The sequence below is a fragment of the Cydia amplana genome, chromosome 18 (assembly GCF_948474715.1).
Source record: "Cydia amplana chromosome 18, ilCydAmpl1.1, whole genome shotgun sequence".
Taxonomy (NCBI): domain Eukaryota; kingdom Metazoa; phylum Arthropoda; class Insecta; order Lepidoptera; family Tortricidae; genus Cydia; species Cydia amplana.
This window is the reverse complement of record NC_086086.1, coordinates 12,308,457-12,327,704: the sequence shown is the minus strand read 5'-3', so window position 1 is coordinate 12,327,704 and position 19,248 is coordinate 12,308,457. Positions and strand designations below refer to the sequence as shown.

Sequence of the window (19,248 nt, the reverse complement as noted above, 5' to 3'; positions counted from 1 at the left end):
GTTTTGTAAAAAAAGACCCGAGAATTTTAAGAACCAATTATGAGCTGTTGCATACATTACTTTTTCTATGACAGCTGCAGCAAAAAAAAAAAAAAAATTATTAAAAAAAAAGAGTTATTATTTAAAAAAAATTGAGTTATTATTTAAAAAAAAAAAGAGTTATTATTGTAAATGAAAACATACCTCTTTCAATCAAGATGATCGGAACTTGTATCTTTAAAAAAAATAAAGCAGTTGTATTATACTCATAAGATGACTGCTAGCAGTCATCTTATGAGCCTATAGACAAATCATTCAAATGACATTGCTTTAGATATCACTGTCAGTCATTTAATTGACACATTTAAGTGCTGCAGTAGAAAAATAACTATTTTAACATGGTCAGTCTCGAGTCTCGAGTTCTCGACCGCTGAAAAGTGAAAACTAGAGAGAACAATTCAATATTTGCAAACTATGTAGGCCCCAGTACACAATGGGCCATCGCCGGCCACTCATTTATGCGTTAGAGCAAGTGATATTGCTATCTCATTCTACCGCATGGCTGCGTCCCTTGGAGTGGCCGGCGATGGCCCATTGTGTACTGGGGCCTTGGTTTTGGCGGTCGCACTTGGCCGCTCGCCGCTCGCGAATTTTATGCTGCCTTGGTACCGGAGGAGCGTTGGTAGCACCCTAGCTCGACCTACACAATGGAATTGGAACATCGGTGGCTATGCGAGTGCTTTCTTCACGCTACGTGACGCTACTGAGCGTCGAACTCGAATGTTACTACACTCTTATACTGTATACTCGAATTCCTAATTTTATACAATTTAAAATAGTGCGTCCAGTTTTCAAAAACACCAGTGTCAACTGATCTGTGATGACTGTGATTCGACCCGAGTTCCTATGACGCGTAATACTGTTTTTTTTTAACCCATATCGCGTCGCTTGGTATGCGATTGGGAAACATAGTGGACAACATATACTGGGTCAACCAAATCTTGTCAGTAAATAGGAACAAAAAAAACTATACTCGTCCTTTTCTTCTGGGTGCTAGTACTCGTCTAAGACAAAGATAGTATGATTCTCTCTGTCTATGTTTGAAATCAAACAGACCTTTGACACACTATAGATGCTAACTACGTATGTGTCATGAAGTCCTAGTATTGCAGAGGGGTTCGTAGCACCAGTTAGTTACCCCAAGTACACTTTGGCCGTCTTTAAGGTGTTGCCAATTAAGTTTCTTGTGGTTACCACTTACCAGTTAAAAAAAAAGACTAGAGTCGGACCAAGAAAAGTCTGCAGCGGATTTGATATCCCACGCAGTGCAAGTGTCATTTATGCGTCTTAATTTCATAGAAGTTTGACGTTTAAAATAACACGTGCACTGCGTGGGCTATCAAATCCGCTGCAGACTTTTCATGGACTGACTCTATATTTATTTAAAGTCTGGCTAATGAAAGTTGAGCCTGAGATAACGCGGGAATTTCAATAAAAACCGCACCTGGTAATAAAATTACTATGAAATTAAATGACAGCTTGAAACTGACAGCTTATTTGATAGGAAAAAAGTTGCCATATAAAAAGTTTTAAATAAATCTCAGGCTCAACATTCATTAGCCAGACTCTAAACATGTTATTTTTTTATTAAAGCTTATACCTAAATTTAATAAAAAAAATATAATTTACAATTATAAAATTTCTAATATTCAAGACAATGTGGATGCCAGAAATAGAGTCTGGCTAATGAAAGTTGAGCCTGAGATTTATTTAAAACTTTTTATATGGCAACTTTTTTTCCTATCAAATAAGCTGTCAGTTTCAAGCTGACATTTAATTTCATAGTAATTTTATTGCCAGGTGCGGTTTTTATTGAAATTCCCGCGTTATCTCAGGCTCAACTTTCATTAGCCAGACTCTATACCCCAACCCCGCGTGTAATTATTAAAATTAGAGTTAGACCAAGAAAAGTCTGCAGCGATTTTGATAGCCCACGCAGTGCAAGTGTCATTTTAAACGTCAAACTTCTATGAATTTATGACGTGTAAATAACACTTGCACTACGTGGGCTATCAAAATCGCTGCAGACTTTTCTCGGTTTGACTCTAACATGTTTAAAAAAAAAATAGTATTTTTTTAAAACTGGTAACCACAAGAAACTTAATTGGCAACACGTAATGAAGAACTGTCAGCTCACTAGTAACGCAAACTATGTGCGGGTTATGTTATCCTAGTAGCAAAGAGATGGCCCCAGTGCCCGCGTGCTTCACGAGACTCGCAGATCCTGTTGCGGGCGTATGAGTATAGAGGGCGCTGCTTGTCCCGGGAGCCGCAGGAGTTATGCGAGCCTATTCTCAGAGAGGTGGTCACAGCGCCCGCGATGGGGTTCACGGGCGTTGCAGTAGACGAGCGAGTCAACAGGAGTCAACTCACGACGCTTGCTTGCTTGCTATGCTTAGTTCAATAGTTGTTAAGTATGCTTGCCTGGTAGCCGCGAGATGCATGATGAAAATTCTAAGCAAAAAGGTGAGAGTCAGAATGGCGGGTGTATGTAAATAAAAATAAACAAAAAGCATACCATATTTTAGTACCTAATTTGTACTATTTGGTACCTCATATAAAAAAATTAGTACCTCACGGTATTTAAAGTTATTACCAAAAAACGTTACACCCGCCAACCTGACAGTCAGAATGGCGGGTGTATTTTATTACGCTATGATCCCGCGATTATTGATAAATTCTATAAAAGCCAAATTTTAGTACCTTTTTAATACTTTAATATTCAGTTATAAATTGAGCCATTTTATTTGTGGTTTCTGAGTTTTACTCATTTGACACTTTGCATTGCTATTCAAAAATTTCAGGCGCTTTAATTTTTCACCGTATCGATATCGTTTTTGAGAAAAAACGCTACGCTACAACTATTTTTATTACGCCAGGATTTAGTACCTTTCATGTTTAATCTGTTACCCTTTCACGGTTAATCTGTTAGGTTCAATTAACTATGAAAATTACGTCTTACAAATGGCCAGGCGCCATGTCAAAGGATTCTTCCTAAGAAGAAATTCCGCTCTTCATTGTGCATGTAATTGTGTACCTAATACCTACTCTTAAGTACATGGTGATTAATCAAATAAGATGGAGATTGAGGGGAGAGGCCTTTGCCCAGCAGTGGGACACTGTATAGGCTTATTAGGCTTATAATAATAAAAATAATAATTCATCTTACACATACAACCTTCCTCCGGACACTTTTCTGCTAACTTACTGCTAAGAGGGGCAGTAGTTTTCTCCGTCCCTTTCAGCAGAAAGTTTCCCGAAAATGGATAGATGTAATTATTCCAATAAGAATGCCTAAAGTACACATGATCGTTTTGTTATGGCTCGTTATAATATTGATAATAATATACAATAACTATCCGTCCTATTGGGCACATTAATGTGCAATTGTTTTACAAGGGGCAAAGTTGTTGTTTATGTCCTCGTGCTAATATTGATACACGAGTAAGTGAAAGTTCCAAAAATAGAACCATGAGCGTAGCGCGTGGTTCTAAAAGTACAGGAATCTTGAAAGTTGCGAGGGTTTCAACTTCAACGCATGAGGCTTAGAAAAAAACCTTTGCTACCAAATGAAACATTTCTTTCCACACCAACGCGAGGAACATACTTAACCCTTAAATGCATAGTGTTGCCAAATGTCTACAAAGCATTAGACAGCTCACAGATTAAGGGTTAAACGAATTCTATTTGTTCCTGTATATTATTTTAATAGTAAAACTAATAAATTTTCCGAATTATTACATAAATTTACGCAGTATTTTAATTTATAAAAATTACATTTGTTTATAGACGAAATGTCGATAAACTTGGAATAACCTGGAAGTTGATGATTATTAGTATGTGATTTTGGGCCGATTTTTCGGGGTTTGTAATTATTCTATATTTACAAACTTTATCATAGGAACATCATAAATAGTGTACCTTTCTGATGGCAGTTAAGATTTTTCCTATATCCCTTACTATTAGCTATATATTTCCAAAAATATGATTTAGCCTATGCAACTTATAACACTGATTTCGCAGTGAAAATCGATGATATATTTTTTTTTACTATTTTTCCTAGAAACGGCAAACAATTATGTGATACATATATTAATTTCGGGCAAAAAGAAAAAAATCATGCATTTAAGGGTTAAACCATATGCCATTAGAAATCAAAACAAATAAACGAATGCTGTAATTATTTATTATTGACAATCACTTAATAAATGTAGCTTTTATTCACTAAGTATACATTCTCTATACATGCATTCATTGAATGTACAGAAATAGGCACGTCACGCTCAGCGTTTTGGCACTTTTATATGCAATTTTGATTACCATAATCAGTCATTATGATAATCCGGGCGAATCATATTGATCATATGACTAGTCGATAGAGTCTGTGCAGAAGAGTCGTGGAATGTAAGGGAGCCCATACATTTCACGACTCTTCTCTTTCCGCACAGACTCTATTAATCTTTACAAGAAATAATAATTTTCACACTTGACTTCAAATAACAACGCGGTATTTTTTTTACATCAGTTCATAATAAAAACAAAGGTGTGTTACTAATAGATTGTTAACCAAGGGATGAAAGGCTCATTTCTGCCGAGGTAGTTTGACAAAGAACGACTGTCACTACTTCAAAAGTGCGACTCGCACGTTTGAAGTAGTGACAGTCGTTCTTTGTCATCTAGTCACAGAATAAGTAATACTCGTAGTATTATCATATAGAACGGACACGCACCGCCCCGCCCCGACTCGGGTTACCTCGCCCCGCGACAGCAGATTGCCGAGCGCTCAGTTCGGTTAGCGACGCGATGACAGAATGTTCAGAATGCCGGTGTATTGTGTTATTACGTTCGTTTCTTAAACCCACACTCATATTTTAATGCCTGTTATTATGTAGCAGTCACATAAACTACTATACCGTATTTCGGTCGAATTATCCCACGCGGCGGGCGGCTCGTCGTGTCAACTCGTGTCACTTCGGCCGACCTCGGCAAGCCTCGGCTTCGCCTGCCCTGCGCCCGCACGAGAGTCAGCCGGGTCAGCCCTATAAGCGACTTACCCACACAATGACGCATGTACAGACGTGTCGTGCACAAATAAACGCTTATGATTTTTGATGCAGGGCGTGTCCGCCCTGTGCCAGTGGTATCTACTCAGTAGGTACCACCAAACCGAGTTGGTAGGTTGGTAGTAACTATTGGGAATTATTTTTTCCAGTAGTTACTAGCGGTAACAACTTGGTGGTAACTAGTGGGAATAACTCGTTTTCGGGGTTGGTCCTATCAGTAAAAGTTGCTCAGTATAATCCCAAAACCTCCCTGGCAACGGGAATGCAATTATTTTTAGGCCAAGATGTATATATACCTAGCTAGTGTAAATCATTAATTAAAGTTGACGAAGAAGAAAGTTTGTCAAGGAAATGCTTGCGCAGCATGCGCTTGAATTGAATGTGAATTTGGTCTGCGGTTGCCCGATAGAGAGTGGGAGAACGTTCCAAAATCTGATAGCCTATGCCTGTACATGTACCTACATACTACGCCTTAAACAATTTTTTGAAAAGATTTCACTATAGCCTAGTTCGGACTACATTAGTCGAGTGGCGAGTATTTTAGTTGACTAAAATCGGTCAACTGACCAAAAATCGTTCGCACTACAGATGAACGAGTTACAAGTGAGTAGAGACTACGTTAATTTAGTCAAGTGGCGAGTATTTTAGTTACTAAACGTATCCGAACACCAAAAATGTAGTCCAGTAGACTAGTAAGAGTTAGTGGTGGGGGGAGGCTCACTCGCCAGAAAAAATAGAACAAAATGGATCCACTTGAATAATTCACCGACTAATCTACTCGACTAAATTGTTGGTGTTCAGACACGTATAGTAGGATGGTCTTAGAATGTCTGAATCTACTATATACTTATAATAGAGAGATTACCTGGCGATGAATCGCATTGTTATCCTTTGTTAAACCCAACCGCTAATTACGCGTGCAAAATGAAATGCAATAACAACAAATGATTCCACACAGATAACGTCCTTACCGTTTTAAGAATTGAAATTACAATAGCAGGGACTCGATATAGAACCTTTTGGAAATTAAACATGAAAATACCACCGGGTGTGGTATTAATTATGTATGTTTAAGTTAAGAAACTAACCAAGACGATAGAAAAACCTCATGTAAGAATAGTTAAATTAAAATATTGCTTGTAAAAGGTATGTATTTCAATCGTACTCACAGTAGAAATATAGTATGTGGTACTTAGCATTTCTTAGCAAAAACAAGGACATCAACGGGATCCCACAAAGAAGTATATACATATGTACATCACACTATTCACACTAATATACCGACAAACAGACATGATTTGCGGGTTTTATTTGATTAATCACCATGTACTTAAGAGTAGGTTAGTAGTAGGTTAACATCAATAAATTGCTCTGATAATTAGATTAAGATAATATGTACCTATGTAATACCTAATTACTATTCATAAGTGCTTGTTGCTAGGCCTACATGAATAAAGTATATTTTGAAATTAAAAAAATTGTTAATAGGTATTAGGTACACAATTACATGCACAATGAAGAGCAGAATTTCTTCTTAGGAAGAATACTTTGACATGGCGCCTGGCCATTTGTAAGACGTAATTTTCATAGTTAATTGAACCTAACAGATTAACCGTGAAAGGGTAACAGATTAAACATGAAAGGTACTAAATCCTGGCGTAATAGAAATAGTTGTAGCATAGCGTTTTTTCTTAAAAACGATATCGATACGGTGAAAAATTAAAGCGCCTGAATTTTTTTAATAGCAATGCAAAGTGTAAAATGAGTAAAACTCGGAAACCACAAATAGAATGGCTCAATTTATAATTGAATATTAAAGTACTAAAAAGGTACTAAAATTTGGCTTTTATAGAATTTATCAATAATCGCGGGATCATAGCGTAATAAAATACACCCGCCATTCTGACTGTCAGGTTGGCGGGTGTAACGTTTTTTGGTAATAACTTGAAATACCGTGAGGTACTAATTTTTTTATATGAGGTACCAAATAGTACAAATTAGGTACTAAAATATGGTATGCTTTTTGTTTATTTTTATTTACATACACCCGCCATCCTGACTCTCACGCAAAAAGGCTCCAAGGCGAGGTTTGAGCAACTCGCTCTCGCTCGAAGTTCACTCACTGGCTCTTTTAGTTCACTAGTTCTTTTAGTTCATTAGTTCTTTTAGTTCAAACGTTCTATTAGTTCACTGTGTAGTTCAGTTGCTCTTTACTGCTTTTAGTATAATAAATAATAAGGTATTGGTTTGTTTTGATTAATTAATCAATTACATTATAATATTATATGTATACAAACATTATATACAGATGTCATCTTTTAGGTTTCATGGATCATGATAAATTTAGGATACCTGCGTATTTCAGGCCAGTTTTGGCACACAACAACAACACGCAACAATTTGCAAAAAAAGCATCTTTATCAAAAATACATATATGTTACCTATGTAATTTGTCAACCAATTTAACTAAATGACTACACGACCATCCATGCTTCCATAGATTAGTATAGGTTGTACGAATGTTCAATGAACGGGCTAGGCGACTAATTAGCTGGCTAATTAACAGTTGGCTGCGAGTCTGCGACATATCCATTGCATTAATTACGCGAGCGCGGGTCAGTGGAATTCTCAAATAACCGATGTAACGTGACCTCTACACTAATGACAGAATGCGTAACAGGAAACCTTACTTACACTAGTCAGAGTCACCTTCGCTTCGACTCGCCCATGTGAGATCGTAATGCCAATGCCACCGCTGACGCGTATGACGCTACCTAGTAACTCATGCGGCCCTGGTAAGTTCGCGGCCGATGCGACGCGCCGCCGCTTCAACGGTTGTGCGCAACGCGCAACCGTTCCCCTCCATCTTGAATCGTCAGTCAACTCAAACGCTCAACGATCAACGACGCTCTGCCATTGCCAAAAATACCATTCGTATTAACACCGCAGACGCATGATTAATTTGATTATGATTTTCAACGGAAATTACGTAGCGGTTCTGATTCCTCCATCTATCTTAATTATTATTACTTTACTGATGGCACAATTATCTTCTTTGTCGTTCTCTTATTGCTGAGGATCGCGACCACATGTCTCCATTTTGTGCGGTCATATCATTTTAAGTTTCTCCACATCATTCATGCGTTGGAGACCGCGTAATATGTCCGAAGAGTCTGTAGCTGTCCAAGGTCCAAGGCTTATGCTTCACCAAAGAGTAAAAAAGTAAGTGTTATGGCCTTCGCCACCACACATCCCACATCTCCGCCATCATCTTTGCCTCGTTATCGTCAGGTCACACTTTTTGAGGCTCGACGAAAGAGAATTTACTTACTCCTCTGGCGCAGCTACCCAAAGTGTGTCTGCCTCCAACACAGAGACAGCGAAAGAGAAATTGGAACGAATTTTGTCCAACGGCTACAAGTTCTTCAATCGTATTCTTTTGTTGTCCAGGATCCTGAAATCAGTTGGGATTGCAACGACGGCGACCCGGATCCGTCTCCGCCACAAAAAGATCTGAGGCGCAATTCGCACGGCACCAGGTGTGCAGGAGAGGTAAGTAACGTGTACTATTTTCATCGATATTTCCAGGATCTCAGATTATTTCTGACTGCAGGCGGGCGACCCGGATCACCCGGACCTCTGACCGTCCCGGACCCGTCCCGTAGAAAAATATCTGAGGCACAATTCGCACGGTACCAGGTGCACAGGAGAAGTAGAGCACTATTTCCTTCTAATTGCCAGGACCCTGAGATTTTACTCATAAAAGCCTCCTCTAAGTAGGTAATTACTAATTAGGTGTATATCGGCGATGATCGTCGGCAAGATCATCGTGCAGGCATCCACATTCCACATATTCCATGCACATGATAGACGATGACTGGCCCTCTACACTAGCGTGCGCGCCCAGTCATCGTCTATCATTGCCGATATAGTGTAGAGGAGCCATAGTGGGGCTGCTACAACGACCGGCGCGTCTCCGTCGAAGAATTATCTTATGAGAGAGTCCTGAGATCAGAGGGAATACCGCGAACACCTCAGTTGGGACTGGGACTGTAGGCGACCTGTGTGGCTACGTTACCACGAGTTTGGCACTGACATAAACGCCATCGAGAACGTAATTTACTTTCTATACATCTCGCTCGGACTAAAATGCGAGTACGAGCGAGATGCATAGAAAGTAAATTACGTTCTCGATGGCGGATATGTCAGTTTTGACACTGTCAGTGACTCAACTCTGGATACGTAGGCGTACGTATGTGTACCTACTAGAGTCGGAAAGAGAAGAGTCGTGAAATGTATTGGGCCCCATAAATCCCACGACTCTTCTTTAGCTCTATTACCTATGTTTGTAATTAACATTATTTAACCGGTCATGAATTTGATCTGGACTTGTTATGGATATGATAGTGTCATTTTTTTCCCCTATAATTAATAATCAAACGAACTTACCTGTGAAGTTTGATTACAATTATACGAGTATCCAAATCCAAGACAACAATATAATTTACTGAGCAGCAATACATGGAATCATGCCGTCCTTGTCACACATTTTAGAGATATAATATTTAAAAAACAAGTTCGCACTGTCCCTCTCACTCGCTACGCTATCATCCCCCGCCATCCCACTCCGACGTCGCTCCTCAGACACCCGTCATTATTTGAATTATTTCAGAGTAGTGGAGTCAATATAAAGTTAAAGTTACATTAATTGCACAGTCAAATGTTTCTACACGGGTGAATTATATATCATATTGAATACCCGGCTGCGAATTAAGAACTTGATATCTGTTCCCGTTTTTGAGAAATAACATTTTTTACAGTACATATGGGGCTACTTTTCCGCACTAGTGCGTAAAATAGCACTTTTCGTGCGTATGTCGAAACTTTAAAGTGCCATATGTACTGTAAAACGTTGTTCGATACACGTGCGAATAGGTAATTCGCAACTCGTGTCGATTTAAAACACTCCCTTCGGTCGTGTTTTAATTTATCGCCACTCGTTTCGAATTTCCTCTTTTTCGCACTTGTATCGAAAATAACTATTTTATTTTATATTTTATACTACCTAAACAGTAATTTCACACTAGAGATTTTTTGAAGAATGGGCTATGAAGCTTACACGACTACACGGTCAGAATTTCTCCCGACAATAATATTAATTATAGATTTAATGAAAAAAACAATAACTTTGTAAGTTTTTGATGACCGAGAATATCCCACACTGAGAGAAAAGTTTACTATTGTGGTTAATAGTATTTGTTTCGATCATGTTTAATTTATCTGCCTGAGGAACTGCTATATTCGCAGAATAGCAGCATGATATTGGAAACAAACAGCAAATAATGTTCTACACAATTAATGGACACTTCTAGTTTTTTGACAGTAACTGTACAAGTTATTGAAGAATAACATACTTATTTTTCTCGCAATTATTAAATCAATTTCCAGCATAAAAAGTCAATGAAGTATGCTGTATTTCCAGGCTTCCACAGAGGCCAAGTCAAACTTTGTTTAAGATGTCAAAAAGATATCATTTTGTTATCATTCGCCCAACCGTCTCGCTCGCACCAATACATATTTCATCTAGTACGAGTGAAATGCACGCGCGAATGATATAAAATGACATCTTTTATAACAAAGTTCGAATTAGCATCAAGGTATATTAGGAAAATATACCTTATGACTTATGGCATTGCGTTAAGGTTTAATAATTCAATGCATAAAGTGTCTGTGTTTATGTGAAAAATGATAGGTGTCAATTTTTATATCTATTCACAAAACGTTTAGATTACAGGATGCACAGTCAGATATAAATAGACCCTTGAAGTCTTACAACTATCTATGATACTGGATCTCAAGCTTATTTGGTTAGTAAGTACCGTCCACCAAGTTATACTTCGAATAGCCACCCGGACAAATTCCAAAGCTAATTTCGAATTTTAAAATTTGACAATTCACGAGAAGAGTAACGTAACGTCAAAGGATATGTTTGTCCCTTTTCAACGATCCTGTCATCCGATGCTTGAGTAGAGTGAAACTAAAAGAAGCAAATGTCAGCAATTCGTAACGCTTAGTTTTTGTTAGCGTTAGCGCATCGCGACATGAGAACTAGTATGAGCCTGGCCCTCGATTACGTATAATTGCAAGGAAACTTGGGATCAAGTTATCTTAGTCAATTTAGAGCAGTTGGAATTCAACTCATTGTGAAATTTTTGAACGTTTTCAAATAATTTGTTGGATTAAGTAGTAAAAGTGTTACAGTGTGTTATATATTTGTGATCTACTCACAAGGCCCTTTCATTTGGTACCCCACATGGTATGTTTAAAAGAAAAATGGTAAAAACTTTGCGTCATAGCAACTACCCTCACAACTTTCGCGCTTGTCATCTCATATACTTATTTGTGTTCAGGATATTATACTGAATGCACTGATACCAAATATACTCATATCCGAGACGACATGAGCGTAAATTTTTCTAGAAGACTTTTCGAGAAAAGGCCAGGCTACAATATCTTTACAGGTTGATTGATACTGAGTGTATTAACACCATGTTCACCCATATCCAAGACGATATGAACGAAAAGTAACCTAAAGCCACCCTACCAACATTTTCGTAACAATGAGAGATTATTTCTTGGAAATAATGTTGTAATATAAACTCCTTGTAGAGCACCTACCTGCGAAGAGATCGTGCTGTCAAAGTTGTTAATGATTTAATATAATATTGTTAATTAACTAAAGTTTTATTAATGCATCATTTCATTTTATACACCGCGGGATTTAATAACCCGAAAGATTTAAATCACGTATTTTTGACGACAGTACGAGTAAATAATGTTTTAATTAAACTACTATTTCAGTACAAATTAAATCATATTAATTTACCGCTTCTTTGTGAACAAACCTTTATTCAGAGAGTGAGCGAGTTTAATTAATCTCAAGTAGAGAAACAGAGAGCGAGCATGACATTTCATGAATCACTCCGATATCATACGATGCACGGCGAATGCAGTGACATGTGTTCCATGACAAGAAGTGTCAAGTTATGTCTAGGATCATGTTTACGTTGAAATTATTTCAATTGATTGGCACCTCAAAATACCACAAATTGTATCAAAACTTTATTAATTACTACAACAGTAGGTATAGTGCAGTTATTATTGTTGAAACTTTGCGATAAAATCTTTTCCTTTGAGTGAGGTAACCAAAGCCATTAACCATGATTATATCCGAAAGAAATCATGCCTCTTATTGTTTTAACTCATACTACAGCTGGAAAGGGATGATTACTTGAATGACCTTTTGTTAAAATATCGATCATGCTTATCAGTACGTATTTTAAATTCTCGATGTGTTGATTTATACTGAGTAAAGTAAAATAAACAACTATGTTAAACAATTACGCTTTTTTATTAATTTAATGAATTAGGTTTTCGAAGTGTGTACCACCGTTTTCAGCACAAAGATTTAATTTTAAACGGATTTCATTATTTAGGTTTACAAAAGTGTTCTTTATTTCTTCGGAAGCCGTTCGAATTTTTATTAATAATTCTTCTCCAGAGTTCACTGGTGTTGAGTATTCCTTCCTTATCTTTCAGAGTTCCCCATAGAAAAAAACCAATGGCGTTAAGTCGGGTGACCGGGCGGGCCAGGTTAGGACGTTGCTTCCACGGCCAATCCACCTCTCAGGGTATTGTTCGTCTAGCCAATTTACGAACTTCTAGGCTGAAGTGGGTCCGTCGTGCCGGAAGCACATAGTTCTTCGGGTTTCCAAATCCGTACACAAAGTGAATATCCGCTAAATGAATTTTATTTATTACAGTCAATCAAATTTAAAGATGTTATCTTGCGCATATCTTGTGTGACATATGAAATATGTCATTTTATTGACATCAATTTCGTCATTTTCGTCAAACTATCAGCCAGTTATCGTAAAGGTAAATAGTTTGTACTCTCGTGATTGAGAACAGAACAAAATTTCGGTAGTGAAACCTTTTGTCGCGCCAAGCGCGATGTAAGCTGGTAAGTGGTATCAACCAGGTTACCTTGTCATGTGGCAACACTGACAGCCAGAGTGACAGTTCTGATGGCGGGAAATAAAGGTACGTGCAATACGTCAGTGGGCGTAGGACGGCGCTGGGTGTACTGAGTCGGTACATGGTGCGCCGCCACGCGGTAACGGGAGCCTGCCCCGGTGAGTGTTTACACACATATTTATGCTTATGTAATCGACATCCTAGCTACATGGGAGTGGAACAAGGGGTTAACCAACGGTCCTTGGTTAACGTAGTTTCACTAAGACGTAATAGTCCAATCTCGACATTGGACTGGGAAGCCCGGGGCTTCCTGGAGTGTGTATCGGAAGCACAAGGCAAAGCATGTAGTACGGTCGGTTATGAGTTGGAGTACAAGGGTCGGGTCTAGGGGGCAGGCATATGGAGGACCCCGTGGGGGCAACGCCCCCACGTCCAGGTGGTGTGTAGGACACCAGGGTACTAGACGGTAGTACCTAGTCTGGAGGCGAACCGATCGTACGGGACGGGAGAGTCACTCTGGAATAGGCCAGTAGACTGCACTCTCATAATGATACGAAACGTGCGATGCCAACTCGGAAGTACATGTAACAGTGTGGTCGTAGGTGACCCCTTCTCCTACTCTCATGTAGCATGGTGTTATATGTATTTATGGTGATATTTTGTTGCCCATGCGAATCTATACCCAATTGGATTCAGGCCCGTGTATTATATACATAGCTGGGTATAGATGGCGCGACAAAAATGGTGGAGATGATCTGGGATTTCTGATGATGATGGGAAGCCAGATTAGGTTTGGCTATTCCATCTGTAAATCCCTTTTGAAGGGCCTTGCAGCCGAGATTGTCAAATTAAGTTTTGAATTGGTTGAGCTCAAGGTACCCGGTTGACGTATTTTCTTTTGAAAATATGTACGTAATTAATCATTATTTCTTTCACAGCTTTCAACGAAGTTTATTAAAGAAATAAAAACTGAATGTTGTTTTAATTTTATAGTACTAATTTAACCTTTGTTTCACTTTAGACGTAAAAGGGTGCACCCTAGGCTAGATTAAGTATAATGAAATATTACATTCATGTTATAATTATACATTCGTTCTTGTGTAATAATTTCTTTTAGGAATTTAGTCATACGGTATTTTTTGTGTTATGTTGGCCATCATACCATTTATATGATTGTGACATAATGGTTTTTATTCTTATCTATGCCCTTAAGGGTACGTTCGGATATCACAATTATATTATTAGTGATAAATGAACAAGCGTGGTAAAGAATGTCAGATGAAGGGCAATTTACAATTACCCTTTGTTAATTCGATTACTTATAATTATCTTTAATTATTATCGGCGTTTAATTAGATTTATTACGTGGTAAATTTACCGATAAGTCGAAAAATCTCCCGGACGTGAATGAGAATTGGAACGCACCACCGCGCGTTGGCAACTCTGGCAAGACCCAACAAGTTGAGAAAAAAACAACGAAGAAAAAACGGAATTTACGCGGTATTCAAAGTTACTTGAGCGAGTGGTGTCTCGAAGTTTCTTGTTAAGTTCATCATTTAGTGTGTTCGTGAATAAATCAGTGTTGTGAGGATTGCGATCTCAGTTCTGGTAAAAGGAATCATTCCCAAAGCGAGTTGCAGCAGAATTGCAGGTACGGATGAGTTGTGATGAACTTGGTCGAGTCGCCATGAAGCTGTCGGCTTCCCGGCGACAAATTTTATCTTCGAACTGTCAGCAAATATGTTAGATTCTTTTGTAAAAATGTAGTAATTGTGGTATTATGTGTACATTACAGCTGCACAAGGAAGTAGGGAATGTACCTGGCCAGTTTGAGACGAGTTTTGTGACAGGGACACGCGTATTCATTCCGCCGCCCGGAACGAAAACGAAAGAACTACGGCATCACGGTTTTAAGGGTGAGTTTTAAATAATAGATACGTAATGATCTATTTATTTTGATGGGAACATTCGACATGAAATCACCGTATAAGACAACATTACGCTGAAGAAAGTAAATGGATGCACGGTAGTGGCTCCGCCGAGATGAATACTACCTACATTTTTGAATTAGTTATCTTATAAAAATATAGCATTGACCAGCCATGGATGTAGCCATGATGGTTTTTTGTACCTAGACTGCAGTGTAGGCTAACTGGCTATGTTAATTAATTTCAGCTGTCACCATGGCAAGTTTGCACAGTCGGGTTAAGCTGCGCCATGAAAAACTACAAAAGGTGACTGCGGACTCTCAAGCACTCTGGAAGCAGTTGCAAGCGGAGGGAGTTGTCAGTGAAGAGGAGTTCACAGAAATCCACTTGAAACTGAAGCAATGCTTGGGGACCTTTGAGAAGGAGTTATTTCAGTACTTGAGTGTTGTACCAGATGCAGATGTTGTTGAAATGACTCAAGATCAACTTAAGGCTGAAGATCTATTGACGGAATTGGAAATTGCATGGCAGATTAGCAAAAGGCGGAGTGAAACTGTCAAAAAATCCAAGCTACCTGAACTAAGCCTTCCAACGTTTTCGGGGGATAAGTTGAAATGGTGCGAATTTTGGGACCGATTTGCTGCTAATGTACACCATAGAGAGTTACAGGAGTCTGAGAAACTAATGTATCTTCTGAGCTGCCTAAAGGGCACGGCGCTTGAAACAGTTTCAGGAATTGCGGCTACCAACGCGAACTACTCCATTGCAGTGGAAACTTTGAAGCAACGTTATGGGTCAACCGACACTCTGATAGACGCACATTATACGGCCCTCAACAACCTCCAAAAGGCAGACTATACTAGTGCCAGCTGTCGGAGTGTCCTGGACAGTGTTGAACGGAATATCAGAGTGTTGGAGAAGCTCGGGGAACCGGTTGGAGGTAACCATTTAAGAGCATTAGTGTTGTCAAAATTCCCAGAAAAGGTGATACATGAGCACCACCTCATCGGTGAAGGTACTGACTTGATGGCAATCAGAAACAATTTAGATAGAATTATCACAGCAATGGAAAAGTCAGTACCAAGCCAAGAGTTCATTGCCGTGCCTGGCAGTAGCACAACTGAGGCGTTGCAAGTCCGTACACAGGAGAGGTCTCAGAATAGCCGGAAGAGGAAACTTGCAGGAAATGCTGGAGCACCACCTTCTAAGCAAGCCAAGAGAGCATGCTTGTTCTGCAACCTGAAAGGACATGCTAGCAGGGACTGTCGAAAATACACTACAGTCGAAGCTCGGCAGAAGTAAGTAACGGGAAGGTGTCTCCACTGCCTCCGATGCAATCATATGGCATCGACCTGCAAGCGCAAGATTGCTTGCTTCCGCTGTAAAGGAGACCACCTACTCATATTCTGTCCCAATCCGGCCTCAGATGACCGCAGTGGCAACTCTTCAGAACCCTCACACTAAAAAAAGGGACAAAGGCAGAATCTACATTGACGGCGGTAGTCAGCGGAGTTACATTACTCTGGCAACTGCAAAAAAGTTGGGCCTGCCTACTCTCCAGGAACCAGACCTTCTTCTCATATTTACCTTTGGAGCTTCTGAACCTATGGAGACGTCGACCCCCTCAACAACAGTCAACATCCAGACGAAACGTAATGTAACCAGGCAGTTTACGGTGAATGTCGTACCAAGAATTACAGACAGAGTTCCGGTGACATCCTTCAAGTATCCTCGACATTGTTGCTGATGATGATACAGTTGGAGAGGTTGTTGATGTACTCATTGGGAATGACTACTTTGGCGCTATCCTCACAGGAAGAAAGATCCAGGTGTCTGAAGACTTTTGGTTATTGGATACGGATTTTGGATGGGTGCCTTCGGGGAAGCTTACTCCTGAAGAAAGAAGTGGAGTACTCTCAGTGGTCACATACTGTCAATGTCACATTCTCAGTTGCACATATTTCAGTGAGCCAGATCTGCCTTTAAGAAACATAGATGTAAGGTTCTTATGGTCATTAGAGAACCTAGGGATTACGGACTCTCCAAAGGCTACGAGACAAGAAGAAGCAGTCCGTCACTTCAACGAGACTGTACAATATCAGGAAGGCCGGTACTTAGTGAAATGGCCCTGGATTGAGTACCCACCAGATTTGCCATCAAATTTTGGGTTGGCCTTAGGTCGATTGAGGAGTAACCTGAAAAGACTAGACCCCCAGTTGATTAAGGAGTATGACGTGATCTTTTTGACTGAGAACCACTTCAGTACAGATCCTCCGATAGACACAAAATGAAAAGTTCTACGGGCTCTAGCACGTGTGTATGACCCATGTGGTTTTGTATGCCCACTCATGTTGTCAATGAAGCTGATCTTCCAGAATATCTGTGAAAAGAAATGTAAGTGGGATACAGAACTACCTACGAAGATGACACAGTCTGTAAAGAATGCCATGGAAAGTCTGAAATCCATAGTAGACAGAGGTGCCTAGGTACATTGGAACAGATGCCTCAAGGAGTGAGCTTAAGTACCACTTGCACTGCTTCACAGATGCCTCCAAAGGTGCATATGCTGCCGTTATCTACCTTAAAGTGATTGAAGACGGTCAAGGAAAATCAGTCTCTCTTCTGATGGCAAAATCACACGTGTCACAGACCAAAGACAAAGATGAATTGAAAATTCCCAAACTAGAATTACTAGGATTTCTGATTGGAAGCAGACTACTGAAATACGTAAGGAACCATCTTGATATTGACATAGAGAAAGAATATTTGTGGTCAGATAGTTTGGATGTACTTAGTTGGATGAGGTCAAACAAACTGCTCCCACCCTTTGTTGCCAACAGGGTAAACGAAATCAAGCGTGACCATCCCAACACAAAGATGTTCTACGTCTACACAAAGGCAAATCCTGCTGATATTGCTACGCGACCAGAACTGTTTGAAGAGAAAAGGCAACTTTGGTTTAACGGACTGGAGTTTCTTGCCAACGAAGAATCATGCTGGCCCCAAAATAGACTTTATGAGGCACATCAGAACCTTCTTTCTGTTGGGGAGGTCCTGGGTGACGACCCAGGTGAGCCGACACAGGAAGTACCCATTGGTGATGACGCTGACCAGAGTGAGGCCCTGGAGCAAAGAAGTCCCAGTGATGCTGTTGAACCAATGGACGCCCAGGACTTGAGTATACCTACAGAGAGTGGTGAATATCCTACTGATGGAAGCATGGAACTTGACAATCCTGACAATCACCATGAAGTAGGCATCCAGCAGCAGACCATCGTTGGCAAAAATGTGTCCGAGATAAAAGATCTACAAAGCAAGCACTTCCAAGATGAACTAGATGGTAAAAGAACACACTTAGCACGAAACCTAGATCTCTTTGTCGATGTGGACGGCCTTCTTAGGTGCCGTGGGCGTATGGCGAACACCACCTGGAGCTATGACATGAAGTATCCAATACTACTGCCAAAGAATTCTGAGTTCACGGACAGAATCATAAAGGAGACCCATGAGAGTAACTACCACGTCGGGGCTCCATATACTTTGAGTATCATCAGGGAAAGGTATTGGATACCCCAAGAGAAAGCCCAGGTGATGAAGGTGTTGAAGCGATGTACCCAGTGTGTCAAACACGGCGGCGGGCCGTATCGTTTACCAGCCACACCGGCGCTGCCTTCAGAACGAGTCAATTACAACAGACCCTTCACTTACACTGGCGTTGACTATCTGGGACCGCTGTTTGTGAGTACCCAGACTGGTAAAGAGAAACGTTGGGTAGCCTTATTCACGTGTTTGACAGTAAGAGCGATACATCTGGAGATCGTGAAGGACCTTTCGGCTGAAGAATGTCTCCTAGCCCTGCGACGGTTCATAGCTGCTAGAAACAAGCCACAACGGATATACTCAGATAATGCGACTTGTTTTAAGTTAGTCGCTGAAATGGTACAACAGCCATACTGCGTTGAGAATAACATCCAATGGAAATTCATATGTCAACTAGCACCGTGGCATGGAGGGTTTTACGAGCGGCTGGTGGCATTGGTGAAGCATTACCTTAAAAGAACCCTAGAAAAGCACCTTCTCAATGATACCAGGTTACTGACGGTGATAAAGGAAGTGGGAACAGTACTTAACTCAAGACCACTGACAAGAGTCGGTACAGAGGTGGAACATGTTCTCTGTCC

General features: G+C 39.9%; 1 protein-coding gene across 1 annotated transcript in view; it reads left to right on the top strand.

The window, feature by feature from the left end:
• LOC134656356 (neuroendocrine convertase 1-like) overlaps window positions 1-19,248 on the top strand; it is an 89,412-nt gene that overhangs the window by 26,717 nt on the left and 43,447 nt on the right. The window contains exon 5 of the mRNA XM_063511875.1: window positions 8,553-8,654. Coding sequence (XP_063367945.1) covers window positions 8,553-8,654 — 102 coding nt within the window. The remainder of the gene's footprint in view (window positions 1-8,552; window positions 8,655-19,248) is intronic.